Source organism: Nannobrachium achirus, assembly GCF_963921795.1.
Source record: "Nannobrachium achirus genome assembly, chromosome: 23".
NCBI lineage: Eukaryota > Metazoa > Chordata > Actinopteri > Myctophiformes > Myctophidae > Nannobrachium > Nannobrachium achirus.
Genome location: NC_137830.1, coordinates 17,855,833 through 17,869,921, shown reverse-complemented (window position 1 = coordinate 17,869,921; position 14,089 = coordinate 17,855,833). Strand labels below are relative to the sequence as shown.

At 43.8% G+C, this 14,089-nt stretch overlaps 1 protein-coding gene across 3 annotated transcripts in view; it reads left to right on the top strand.

The window, feature by feature from the left end:
• Positions 1-11,901, top strand: part of LOC308309201 (neuronal cell adhesion molecule-like) — a gene marked incomplete at its 3' end in the record, with an annotated part of 156,937 nt that extends 145,036 nt beyond the window's left edge. For 2 of the 3 annotated variants that reach the window (XM_080754697.1, XM_080754696.1), the window contains 2 exons: positions 665-743; positions 5,293-11,901. In XM_080754697.1, coding sequence (XP_080610823.1) covers positions 665-743; positions 5,293-5,527 — 314 coding nt within the window. Of the gene's footprint in view, positions 1-664; positions 748-5,292 lie in introns of those variants that run through there. The other variant, XM_080754698.1, reaches the window with a different exon arrangement.
• Between the last annotated feature and the right edge of the window lie 2,188 nt (positions 11,902-14,089).

Genomic DNA, 14,089 nt, shown 5'->3' with positions numbered 1-14,089 from the left:
CTGCAGCTAATCAAATGAATACTGGGTGTATTCGATTTAGGAGTGCCCAGAGCCATGGGTGTGCATGTGGACACATAGACAGTACTGTAAATGCACACTGACACACTGGCTACAGTAAATCTAGACATTATTGATTTGATTATAGCTAAAGCTGCTGCATTGCTTATGTCATGGTGTACTATAATGTCAGCCGTTTTATTCAGCCTGTCACGTTTTTATCCTGCTATGGTGGTTCTCAACAAAATATTTTGGGGGGGTCCCCAGATGATTAACTTAATGTGCAACATTGCTTTCTCTATCACCAGTAAACAAACCAACATAACGTTTAAGTATATAGAGGGTATCTGCACAATTTATGATCTCTAAAATTGGCAAAATTGGCAAATATTAGAGGCCGAAATTGTGAAAATAGCAGATCTACATGCACACATGTAGTGAGCATGTAGATCTGCTATTTTCACAATAGAACCGTGTTATATAAAATATAATGCCTCAACTCTTAGTGCTCGTCAGGGTGGGGGGTCCCCAGTTAAAATATGATTATTTTGGAGGTCGTGGCTTGAAAAGGTTGAGAACCACTGAGGTAAGGAAACCAAGCCTTGGGTTTCATCGCCCGTTAAAGTGGTCATGAAAGCATGATAACATTTTGTCCTCTACTCTCCAGTGAAAGAGAAAGAAGACGCTCACCAAGACCCCGAGGTCCAGCCCATGAAGGAGGATGATGGGACATTTGGAGAGTACAGGTGAGGCAGGAGGAGAACCCTACAGATTCTGGTGAACCCACGGCCTTTCCCCTAGTGCAGGGCTAGGCAACTAATCCGAGAATGTTATCAGATTACCTGTTAAAGCTGGGAATAAATTCCTTACCAAACGATTTCTTCACCAATGTGTTCGTAAAGGTGTTATAGTAACATATCTAACAAAGATTGAAATTCAAAATCCCTAGGAGAATCTTTGACAGCGAGGGTAACTTTGGGTCTCATTCACTTACTCTACGCTACTATAAAAGAAAAAATGACTCCCAAAAAATGCTTTAAGTGGGATGTGATGTGGGAGGTGTTTTTAATTATTCTGAATCCATTGGAAGCATTTGTTTTGCACAAAAAACATTCCTTGGGATAAATATAGACCCCACAAAACTGTGAAAAGTGACGACTCACTAAACCATCGTATTGTGGGGCATCGTATAATACAGGGACACTGGGGTTCATATTACATTTGAACTTTCTCTCTCTTTCTCTTTTTTTCTTTTTTTGCAATGTACATTGTGTAAGGCTAATCATTGTGCCACACCTTTATTACTGTCATTATACTGTTTGCATGTAGAATGACAACTGTTTGACCAGAAAGCAGAGGCTCTCGCCCCACCAGGCTCCTTACCAAACATTCACTAGAGGCAAGACAAAATCTACATACACTTATCTCTGTCCTGACCCTCATAACAAACCCCCAATTTACCAACAAACTGACCCCGCTAATCAATGTCCACATCAAGTAATTTCATCTAATACTGTATCCCAGAACCTTGGTATTCCATTTGAAATCTTCTGATAGTGTGAGATGGCATTTCTCCGCACATGGTTAAAGGGATTCGATTTCACAGGCAAATCACGCAAATTAAAGGAGTAGTTCACCCCCGAAATGACATTTTTTCTATTGCTTACTCATGCCATGGAGACTTGAGTTCAATAATATTTATTTTATTTTATTTGTCGCATTCCTAAGAAACATTTCATTACAATAAATGTAATAAATTCCGGATGGGGGCCCAAATGCATTTGGGTCCCCATCCGGAATCAATTGGGGTAAGTTTACTATTATGATTTTTTCTTTTTTTTTGTCTTAGGAATGCGACAAATACAAAAAAAAGTTATTGAACTCAAGTCTCCATGGCATGAGTAATCAATTGAAAAAAAAAAAGTCATTTTGGGGGTGAACTACTCCTTTAATTGGAAGAAATGGTCATTTACATCTTATTGTTCACAGGCACATTCAAGTGTTTGGCCGTTTCCATTTCACTTTCTCCTGTGAAAGTGTAAACTCATACGTACCAAAACTGCTTTGCTAGAGTATAAAGCATTTATGCTTTGTCATACTCCGGTGTACCGTGCACCAGAAATAGGCGATCAATGTAACTCACAACGTGTCGCACCGCGCCGCGCTGTGAGGTTGTAGATTGGCTATTTCCGGCATGCGTCACCATCGTATGACATTATGTCTATAAGCCTATATAGAGTGCTATTATTGTGTGTTAATTGTGCCATGGCTGTGTGATGACCAACGTGCAGAGTAGACTCTTCTGTGGCTGCTTTTCATCATGCATTCTTTGTCTTTTGTTTGTTTGGGGACATTTAGGTCCATGGAAAGGTAAGATAGCATGGCGATGCTATTAGACCAGCATGCCATACTGTAGCACACAACCTGCAGTATACAGTACAGCACCCTCTGCTGCCCTGGGTTTGTGTTCACCTGTATCTCTGTCTCCAGTAGACAAACTAAAGGCAAGAGATGCATTGAGTCAATGAAAAGCCCATCGATTGATCATGTTATAACAACCATCTTAACATAAACTTGAACATTAACAGGCACTAAAGTCGACTGCTTCCCTTTTGCTTCTGTCATTTTGCCTCGTTTTAATTTAGATTTTTTGTTTTGTTTTGAAATGCATATTTTCAGCTGAAATGTTTGACACTGACTCTAGAGCTTGCTATTGTGGTAAATAGAAGATTGTGTTAATCAGTAAAGGTAAAAAAAAAATGTTTAATGTTTGAGCGAAGACAAGGAACTGCAGTACCATGTGCATTTTGGATAAATTCTCGATATAGTCAGAGCGTTTCGTGCACAAATCGTGCACTTCACGAAAAAAAGCATGAAATTTGGCACACATTTAGAACATGATGGTACATTTTTGGCTATAGGGACATCGCAGATTTGTCTTGGGAAACTTGTGGGAGCCAATCAAAGTTGGGCTCTCATAAGTGGCGTTTCCATAAAGCCACTTTTTGCGCATTAACGGCTTATTCGCAAAATGTTTTTATGGAAACATTTCAAAATGCGAATAAACTTTCATTATCCGCAAAAAAAGTTATCCGCTTGGAGGAGGAGGATTTTGAGCCTTTATCGAATAAACTAAATGCGCATAAGTGGATGGAAACGGGTCAGACAATAAATGCGAATAGATTATGACGTTCTAGGTCCATTTCCCCTGCCGCTTTACGTCCATGGTATAGCGTTAGCCCACAAAACAAACCGGTTGTTTGTTACACACGGAGTGACACGGACCGTGTGTAAATTCCTCCCGTTTTCATCTCCCGGAGTCAAGCCATCGGTGGCGAACCCTTCCTCATCACACGGTGTTGCGTGCCTGAAGTGCCCAATCTACAAGCTCACAGCAGCAGCTCTCATCCACGTCTCCGCGCCGCGTTGTGAGCTTGCAGATCGGCCACCTGACCTTCCAGAGGACGCTGAAACTTGCAGGATGAGCAGATTGAGCACTGTGCAAGCGACGCGACCGCGGTTTTCCCGGTGAACCGGTAGCTTTATGTATTGAGAGGAACTCTTGCCAATTTCGTAAGAGACTCGTCGCCAATTGTAATATATTTAAACGTTATTTGGGGCCATGATGATGACTGATAACCCCTTCTTCCCACTACTTGACAGCGACCGAGTCACAGCAGTCAGACGTGCAGACGGTACAGTGCTCAGGTTCGGTCTGAAAAAAAAAAATCAGTCCGATCAACTCTTGCGACCGTCGCTAATTCGAATGACACCCGCAAATGGAAACATGCTAAATTCGCTTTGTCTTCTTAATGCGTATTTCTGATAATTCGCTTCCCTAATTCGAATAAGTTTATGGAAACATGGCTATTGACTCCTACCATGAAAAAACCCTAGTTTGATCCCTCACATGCTACTTAAAGCATATTTATTTTTTGTATTATTTTACTGTATAGTAAAGTCTATGACACGCCAACTTTAATTGGCTCCCACAAGTTTCCCAAGACAAATCTGCGATGTCCCTATAGCCAAAAATGTTCCATATGGCATGTTCTAACTGTGTGCCAAATGTCACGCTTCTTTCATAAAGTGCAGGATTCCATCAACATACTGCCCGAAACGTCCAGACTAATACCTACTCCTCTCGATGCATGAAAGCATATTGTTCTGACCTCATTTCTAGAAGTTGCATCATAATATTAATGTACTGTATGTGAACGCGCACGCGTTACCGAGATCTCTCTCTTAGCAGTGCTTACCCAACCCGGGATCACTGAATCACCCAGATGAACTGTTGCTTCTTCTCCATCTCACAGACACCTTGCTGTGCACAAACAGCACGATCTACAATCTACAAGCTCACAATTGCGTCGCATCGTGACGCATTGTGAGCTTGTAGATATACTGTATATACTGTAGGTCTGAATGGTTGTTTTATCAAATCTAAAAGTAACTAGTAACCAATGTTTTCAAATCATTGTAATGGAGTACAAGTACAGCATTTGCCTCTGAGATGTAATGGAGTAGAAGTAAAAGTATTGGAAATTGGAAACACTCAAGTCAAGTACAAACACCTCAAAACTGTACTTAAAGGAGTAGTTCACCCCTAAAATGATTTTTTTCCCCCATTGATTATTCACACCATGGAGACTTGAGTTCAATAATACTGACAAAAATGTCATTGCGGATTCCGGATGGGGACCCAAATGCTTTTGGGTCCCCATCTGGAATCAATGGAGAAAATGAATACATTTATTGCGACCTTAGGTCGCAAGTTTACTATGAAAACCGGCACATCTTGTCCATGTATCCGTGTATCTCTGAAGGTATCCCTGAAGGTGTCATGGGAACCACTCTAACAGAATCCCTTTTATGCCCATATATGGAGATCCGTATCTGAACCAGCCACACAGATATGGGCCATGCCTGGGCTATCTGACCAGTGATATATATCAATGACATCAGGGATCTTCATATATGGGCACAAAAGGGATTTTGGGGAATACCCATGTATGGACTTTTACATAGGTGATGTCACCTGTGATATCACCTGTGATGTCACAGTGATGTGTCAGGGGAACTACAGTGTCAGGCGTGACCTTCAGAGATACACGGATACGTGGACAAGATGTGCCGGTTTTCATAGTAAACTTGCAACAAAAACAAAAAAATATCCATGAATTCAAGTCTCCATGGCGTGAGTGATCAATTAAAAAAAAGTAATTTTGGGAAAGGAACATTACTCAAGTAAACGCACTTGCAGTTAACTTTACACCCGCTGCTCCCATCACACAGCGACACGGAGGACCACAAGCCGCTGAAGGGCAGCCGGACGCCGTCCAACGGGACGGTGCGCCGCGACGAGAGCGACGACAGCCTGGTGGACTACGGCGAGGGCGGCGACGGGCAGTTCAACGAGGACGGCTCCTTCATCGGCCAGTACAGCGGCAAGAAGGAGAAGGACACGCACGAGGGCAACGAGAGCTCCGAGGCCCCGTCGCCTGTCAACGCCATGAACTCCTTCGTGTAGCGACGGACGACGACGAAAAGAAAGAAACATCCGAGAAGAAGAAGAAGCGCGGGGCCTCTCTGAACTGCCGTCTCGTTGTTGTCATCCCCCCCCAAAAAAAAACCTCCTCAGCCAGTAGCCGCCCGTCGACGGTCGCGGTTTTGTCGTTGGCGACGGCCCCCTCCCCCAGCGATGGTGACTGTCATTTTGGGTGCCACCCCATCCCCGAAACCCTTTTTCTTTTATTTCCCTTTCTTAGTTTGTTCTTTCTCCGGGGTGGCTGTCACTTAGCCTGGGTGCCTGCTTGCCTGCTATGCTAACGTTCCATGGATTTGTTTTGTCATTTTATTGCTTCTCAGTCCGGACAGCTTCCTATCTCCAAGGGGAGGCAGGACATAGAACACGGCTGGAAACCATCCGTGGCTTCTTATTGGTCGACGTCGCCTATGTCACAGCTGACATTCAGAAAATACGAGTCGACTGAATCATGTCATGACTGAGTAGCGAAGTGACAAAACAAATCCACGGAACATAGCGTAGCAGGCCGACGCCCAGGCTAGCTGTCACTCAACTCCCAGTGGCCGTCGGCCATATCCGCGGGTGGCTCGCGCTCATCGCCGCTGGCCATCTGTCCGCCAGGCTGGTGTCCCGCAACGCACGGCACACACACGCACGCGCGCACACACACACACACACACACACACACACACACACACACACACACACACACACACACACCTCGACATCTTCTGTCATCTCATCTCTATGTGCTGCCCCCTGATGGTCACCACCCGACCTGCTTCACCTCCCATTGGCCAGCTGCTCTCTCTCTCTCTCTCTCTCTCTCTCTCTCTCTCTCGTTCTCTCTCCCATCGCACTGTGAACCCCTCTTCTCATCATCACAGTCACATGACCCCCCTCCCCCACTGCGTCAGCAGCAGCAACAGCAACATGACCGTCGCAAGATTCTCCCTCCTCCTGTGATCGTTTCCGGACAAGATGGAAAAGTCTAGACTTTGAGCGACGGACGTAGAAAGAATAGTGGAGGAGGAGTGAAGAAGACGGAGGAAAGGTGAAAGCAATACGGAAATAAACAAGAAGAAGAATGTATGAGAAGGAAGCAGAGCTTTTAGAATGTTCCCCCGACAGAGCTGGAGGCTGTGTATCAGTGCATCTGTTAGTGCCATATGATCTCATGTACTGAACACAATATTGCCCAAACATGACGTGCACTTAAAGAGGTGGTGCCATAGTTTTGTACTTTTTCTGTTTTTCATGTGTCTAGGAGGTTGAAAGTACGTCATTAGACCCCCTGGTGTGTTTTTTTTGAGAAATGATGTATTCTCTTAGTATTTGTTTGTTTTCTCTTGGAGGCTGCCACTTTGTGGCCAAAAGTGTCAGTTAAAAAACACACTATCAACTCCTCCCCTATTTACCATTCACCCAACACTGTGGGGTGTGGCTATATCAGCTGGGTCACCACCCACCATGGCATCCATGCATACTTAATGAACTGGGGGTGTGGCCACATAAAAACCCAATTTTAACTCTTTCTGTATACTTTTTTGGAAAAAATCTTCCTCCTAGTATAATCATAATACCTGATAATCATGTTTTAGAGGGGGGGGGGGGGAATCATGGCACCACCTCTTTAAAGATCCATTGAAATAATAGCAATTTAAATATTCATAAAAAAACGTGCATCAGCTCCCAAACATACTGCATGGAATTAATCTGGGATCCTTTCCACCAGCGGAATTACAACAAGGTGTTAATAGTTGCAGATGTGTGCTGCGTTGAGATTGGATGAGGTGCACATTTCCTAGCAACTGTCTCTGCCTTTCATCGTGTTCCTTTCTGTAGTCATGAAATGGTGCGATGTCTTTGTGGACGTTGCCGTGTGAAAGTGTGACTCGCAGAAGCTGGCAGAATGTCTTTTTGCGAGGCAGCCGAGTCTTTATGTGTGTACTATACTGTAAGAGAAGGCATAGGACAACATATAGGTAGTCAGGAATGTGCAAATCATACAGCACAATACCGGATCCCTGGCTAAAACCACTCACCCAACCACTCTGTCCCTCCTTATTGCGACCAAACCAGCCCGAATCGACACACTGACACTGACGTTCACGGTAGCATTGGCCTATGTTAGCCTCAAGTTTTATTGAGCTTGATCTGTGCTTGTATTTGTTTGACCTTGCTTCTGTTTTGTGATCTGATCTATTTTTAGATTAGTATTGTTGCGGCACATTCTAACCCCTGAAGCTGAAGTAGAGAGGAGTTTGTTCCATGTCACACTGTTATAATTGCTTCCAAAGCATAGTCACCGTTGGATGAGCGTTGGTCAATACGATAGGCAACTTGGTAACTGAGTTGGTAACATCCGCTAGCAGAGATACAATACAGTACACCACCATATTGAAGGGGTTATGATGGAGGAAATTATATCATTTCCGGTCAACGAGGAGTGGGAGAAATTGCTTATACGGCTGCACCCAGCTGATGGCTGCTCAGATGGCTCTGTTGAGCGCACATGGGGGGAGCTATCAGGGGTTAAGTGTCTTGCTCAGGGACACTTAAAGGGGCCGACCTTCCGATTCCGAGATAACTTATGTGCCCGCTCTGCTGCCCCATGGAACATCATCATCATCCTGCGACAGCCGCGTAAATGAAAGGCATCCTCTGTGTCGTGTCGGGCATAAAGAGCCGTTAACGTCATGACATCTCTTTTTGTGGTCACTCCTCAACAGTGGCGTCAGTTCAGCAAAAGCTAAGGTATGGCAACATGACTGGTCTCATGCACGCGCGCGAAGACATGTTGCCATACTTTAGTAACAGGTACGATGATGATGATTACTGTACTATCAGTGGATAGTATTATTTTATTCTTTTAAGAAGTACATTTTATTTTTTTCCCCCTGGAGTCAAGGTATGGCACCTGCCATACCTTGCCATACCAAACATGGCGGAAGTTAACCACTTTTACCAATACTTTTCAAGCATACATTGCTCCCAGAGTATCCAGCTACAGTATAACCGCTACTCCGACATAATCTCTGACAGCATTTCCATACCTCTGCCCCGTGTGTTGTAAAGAACAGACCTAAAGAAAAACAGAGCGAGAGTACGGATAGATTAAGGGGGATGGGGGGAGTGGGAGTGAACAGGGTAATATTTTCAGATATTTTAAGCAGTGAAGGTGATGTCCCAGAACCTTTCAGCATGGGTTTCTAGTGCCTTGGTGGAGTACGTCATTCATACACGTGACAAGCCTGGCCTCTGTAGTTCTCAACATCTGTAACAGCTGCATGTGAAAGCTCGACAAAACTCAAGAGAGCAGACATATGTAACCAAACGCTCCATTTGGTTACATTTGTACACGCTCTTAATGCCATATCATAGTCCAAGGTGGGGTGATAAGCTATCACCGCGGTGTAGTTTTCTAAAGTCAGAAAACTACAACATTACGTCATTCGCCACGGTGAATAGCTATCACCGCGAACCCCCGACATCTCTCCTCTGTTTTTGCCTTCAGACATCTCCCCATCACCCTGTTCACTGATTGGTCGATCTAGACCAATCAGTGTGCCCCCTGGTTTCAGAGGCACATACCTGTAGTCATGGTGATAGGACTTCACCATGACTATGATGGCCTCCACTTGTTTCATCTAAAAAGGTGATAGCTTATCACCTAAAAAAGTGAGGTGATAGCTCCTCACCTTGGACTATGATAAAGCCTTTAGGCTAGCTAAATGAAAACTAGTTATTTTGCTACTACTAGTAAACTAGTGTTTTGTGGCATAGCTGATACCCTTCATTCTGAACTGTTTGTTCCAGAGCTGTCCTGTAAATAGTCTGTGTAAGCATCAATGTGCGTGGCTCATTAGTAAATAATCCCTTGTAGCCTGTATGGATAGTCCCCACACAGATATTTTAAAGGATTGAAAAGTATTGAGAATGAGTTTAATCATTTCCAGAATGTGAAACACTTCGGACGACAGATAGCGATGGAAAATCGCTTTGCTCGACCTCGACACACACAGTCTTTCGTCAAACTGTGATAATGGTGTTGTTGTGAAGAATAGCTTAGTACAGGGGTCTTCAACAGGGGGTCCGGGACTCCTAGGGGGTCCTCAGGGTATCTACAGGGGGGCTGCCAAATCTTTGTGTGATAGAATAATTCTTTTAGATTAACAACTTGAACCCTCGCATTCCTTATTCTGAGGAGAACTTTAGCCTAACTGCGAGGCGTTGAGAGCTTGTTGATCAGCTATTTTCGGCAAATAGGTTGGGTATGGAGGTAAAAAAAGAGCAGACCAAGTACCAAGTGAAAGGTCAAATTTACGACAATTTAAGGGATTAAATGTCTGAAAAAACACGGGTCCCTGCTTCATCTGTCTCTCAGCTAAGGGGTCCTTGGCCTGAAAACGTTGAATACCCCTGGCTTAGTCGTCTGACGTATGACCCATCCGCGGTCAGCTTTACGTCGTTCTCGTCGATGTGCGAATCCAGGAGAAGCACACAGTAGGTCCGAGGTTCATGTGTGGCTCGTCTTAGCAGCCCAACAAGATTCACTGTCGTCCTCATCTCTTCATCCTCCTCCAGTCTGTCGACTGACACTCTCTCACTCTGAGGAGGAAGCGATCTCCAGCTGCGCCAAAATACTGCCAACCTAACCTATGTACCGAGAAACTGCCAAATATACAGTTGGAACGACGCATACTTATCTAGTGTAGCCAATCAAAAATGGAAGTTACTGGTAGCACTTACAGTAAAGAGCTGAAGGGGAAGGGGGACGAGAATTTATACAGGAATGGTAATTGAATGTGGAAGCAAGTTATATATTCCTATGAATGAAAAAAAGTTTGCTTGTTTCGTCGGGAAATGCAAAATGGTGTACGTGCTGGTGACTAGGTTTATGCATTTAACCGTGTACTCGTATGTGTGTGTGCTGTCACGTTTTGCTGTAAGGCGGAAGTGCAAGCAGAAATGTTCAATGTGTACGAGCACTCAGTGAGTTTTATATTTATCAATGAATGAAGATGGTACGTGTGTGTGTGGGTGAGTGAATGAGTGTGCGTGCGTGTGTGCGTGTGTGTGTGTGTGTGCGTGCGTGCGTGTGTGCGTGTGTGCGTGTGTGTGTGTGTGTGTGTGTGTGTGTGTGTGTGTGTGTGTGTGTGCAGCACATGCATGCTATTGTGTTTAAGCGTGTGCGTGGTGTATTCTATTGCTTTCTATTTCCATGGTCCACGATGCTGTCATTTGAAATATTCCGCTTCCACACACCCATCTCAGATGAACTGCTTGTTTCTTTTTCTTTAAAAAAAAATCTCAACAGGGAATTATGAGACTTTATTTTCAGAGAAGTGTCCACACTTCCACGATTCGGGTTTTCATAACTTGCATCAAGTTTTTTACGTTTGCAAAACGCCCATCTGCTTTTCTGCGTGTAGATATTTTCGGTTGTGAATTGTAAATAACGTTAATAATGGCTTGAACCGACTGTAGAAGTGTCAGGGGGGTCAGAGAGAGGGGGCAAGGCCAGGGTCAAAGTTGAGAGATCCTACTGCCTTATGGGTAGTGGAGTTTTTTTCTTTTCTTCTAGGGGGGACGGGCGGAGAGGAGGTGTTGCGTGAGATGAAACCATTACAGTTTTCAACTCTTCAATTTGCTGTGAAGTTTATTATGGTTTAACTTTTATTTTCTTACTTTTTTTGTTTTTGGAACTTGTCAGGTAACTTTGCTATAGCTCCAACGTTTCTTGGATAACAAAGCAGATTATTTAAGTTGTGACTGAGCTCTCGTGACACCTGTATTGCGTCTGTCTCTGACAGTTCAAGCACCTTTTCTGTATTTAAAGACAAAAAAAAAGCACTCTTGAGAAGGATGTGTCATTTCTCCTAATGTCTGTACACCGTGAAATCCTGAGTGTTCGTTTAAAGAAAGTGTACAAATATTAATTGTACACTTTCTTGAGTCATGATAGGATATAACGTAACACTGAGCTGGGTTTTACTGTGTACGTCTAGTTTTGGGTAGCATTTGCGTATGTCAATAACCTATGTTGAGTTAACGTGTGTTGCACGTGCTGTATTAAAAAGGCGTTTAATGATGTCCCAATTCAGACATTGGATGCGTTGAAAATGACATGTGCTTTTTAAGGAAGCAACCCTTAAAACAAAACAAACTAAAGTGTAAACAATAATGGACAAAATGTGTGCTTCTACGGAGCACACACAGAAGGATGGACGAACGGACGGACGAACGGACGAACATCGGTGTGTGAATACCCTGGCAACAATGTTTTAGTGACTGGTGACTAGGATATAATAATATATGATATAAAATGACATTCTGGTTAATGTTGACATGTTGTTATACATGAGAAGCATGAGAGGCTGTCAAAATGGTTTACTCTACGATATAATATTGCAAAATATTTTGTATTTTAAATGAAGAAAAAAATAAAATAAATGTTGGTTTCAGGATTTCATTTGCGGACTATTTTGTTGTTCAGGACACTTGTACATAAGTATGGATTACAATCTGTAGGCCTAATATGGACACTGTCAGGTAAATACATTTACTATGTTAGTAGATTGTTATATAGATCACTGGTTCTCAACCTTTTCAGGCCGGGGACCCCTGAAATAATCATATTTTATCTGGGGGGACCCCCACCCTGACGAGCACTAAGAAGCGTTGAGGAATTACATTTTGTATAACACGATTTGTGAAAATAGAAAATCCACATGCTCACAACGCCTCGCAATATTTTCACAATTTCTGCCTCCAATATTTGACAGTTTGACCAATGTTTAATTTGTCATTTTAGAATTATTAAAAAGTCCCTAAATTGTCACTTTAGAATTGTGCTGATACCCTCTATATACACTTAAACGTTATGTTGGTTTGTTAACTGTTGAGGGAGAAAACAATGTTGCACATTAAGTTAATCATCTGGGGACCCCCCCCCCCCCCCCCCGAAGTAATTTGGGGACCCCTCTGGGGGTCCCGACCCACAGGTTTAGAGTCATACCTTTAGTCTGCTTTTTGAGCGGTGGTCACACCGTCTCCATAGCGTGGCCGTGTGTGTATCCGTGTATGTATGTGTGTCTGTATGTAGCCTGTGGTGTATGTAGCCTGCTATACCTTTTCTGACCACACATGTTATGGGAGGGGCGCTGTTGTTCAGGCCAGGCCAGGCCAGGCACACTCACACGCACAAATACACACACACGCACGCATGCACACACACACACACACACACACAGCCTCCACCGCTCAGTTCACACAAGTGTGATTTTTACCTTACATTCTGGTTTTGTGAGTTTTTTGTGGTGTTGCCCACTGGCTTACCAGTCCAGGCGCATACCACATAGACTCGGTGTAGCCTGCCAGCGCGTCGCTGGTTCGATTCCCGATCCCGACTACCTTTGCTGCGTGTCACTAGCTCCCCATCTCTCTCCCCATTTCCTGTCAGTCTTCTCACCTATTAAAGGCATAAAAGCCCCCCACTACACTAACCTTACTTCAGTCGACCCAACGGGAGTTCGACCTATGGGGCAGTCCCCCTTGGAAGTACTGTAATGCATAACAATACATGAAGTATTCATTTCAATTAAAAGTTACAGTGTTACATCCTGTGCCACTTAATGTGCCATTCTATTTTTTTGTGTCCTTTTCACTAAACTCCCTCAGCGCAAAAAAAAAGAAAATAATGCCCAAATAAGGATATTATGCTGTCTGGACAGGTTGAGAAGGTTCAAGTGAACAAGGTAAGGGCCACACACTAATGTTGTGAGCAATGTGAGATCACATGGTGCCACCTAGAGTTTTGAAAATGTACTTGCAGTTACAGTCTTTTTATTTTTCAATCAACATAAAAACCAGTAGGCCTTCTAGATTAACCTTTGTCCTTCACCCGGCTTAACCCGCTGAGATTAACCCACATCTCTATGGTGCGTGCGCGTGTGTGTGTGTGTGAGAGAGAGACAGAGAGAAAGATAGAGAGTGCAGGACAGGACAGTAAAGGCTGTATGCTATCATCACAGTACCACCCACCACCAGGGGTCCAAATCGGCCTACAAGCGTGTAATTCTGAGGGAAAACAACACCGATTTCACAGCGATTGCGGTCCCAGAGAGATAAACAAAACAGGTGTTACGAGGCGTTGTGAGTGTGTAGATCTGCTATTTTCACAATAGAACCGTGTTATACAAAATGTAATGCCTCAATTCTTTGTGCTCGTGAGGGGTGTGTGTGGGGGGAGGGCTTCTCCAGTTAAAATATGGTTATTTTGGGGGGCCGCGTCCTGAAAAGGTTGAGAACCACTGCTGTAAACATAGATCAGACATATGAGACATACACACTCGGTCAATCGTTGGAGCGCTGAGGCACCGCTCAGAGATGCTTAGAATCACTGAACCTGACCAACACTCCAAATCTACACTGTGAAATCCTCAGTGTTCATTTTAAAGTGTAGAAAGTGTAGCCTACAAATAACTAGCGGTTGCCCGAGACCCAAACTAATGAAAACAGCAGATCTACAAGTCGCTTTGCGCCCCGTTGTGAGTTTGTAGA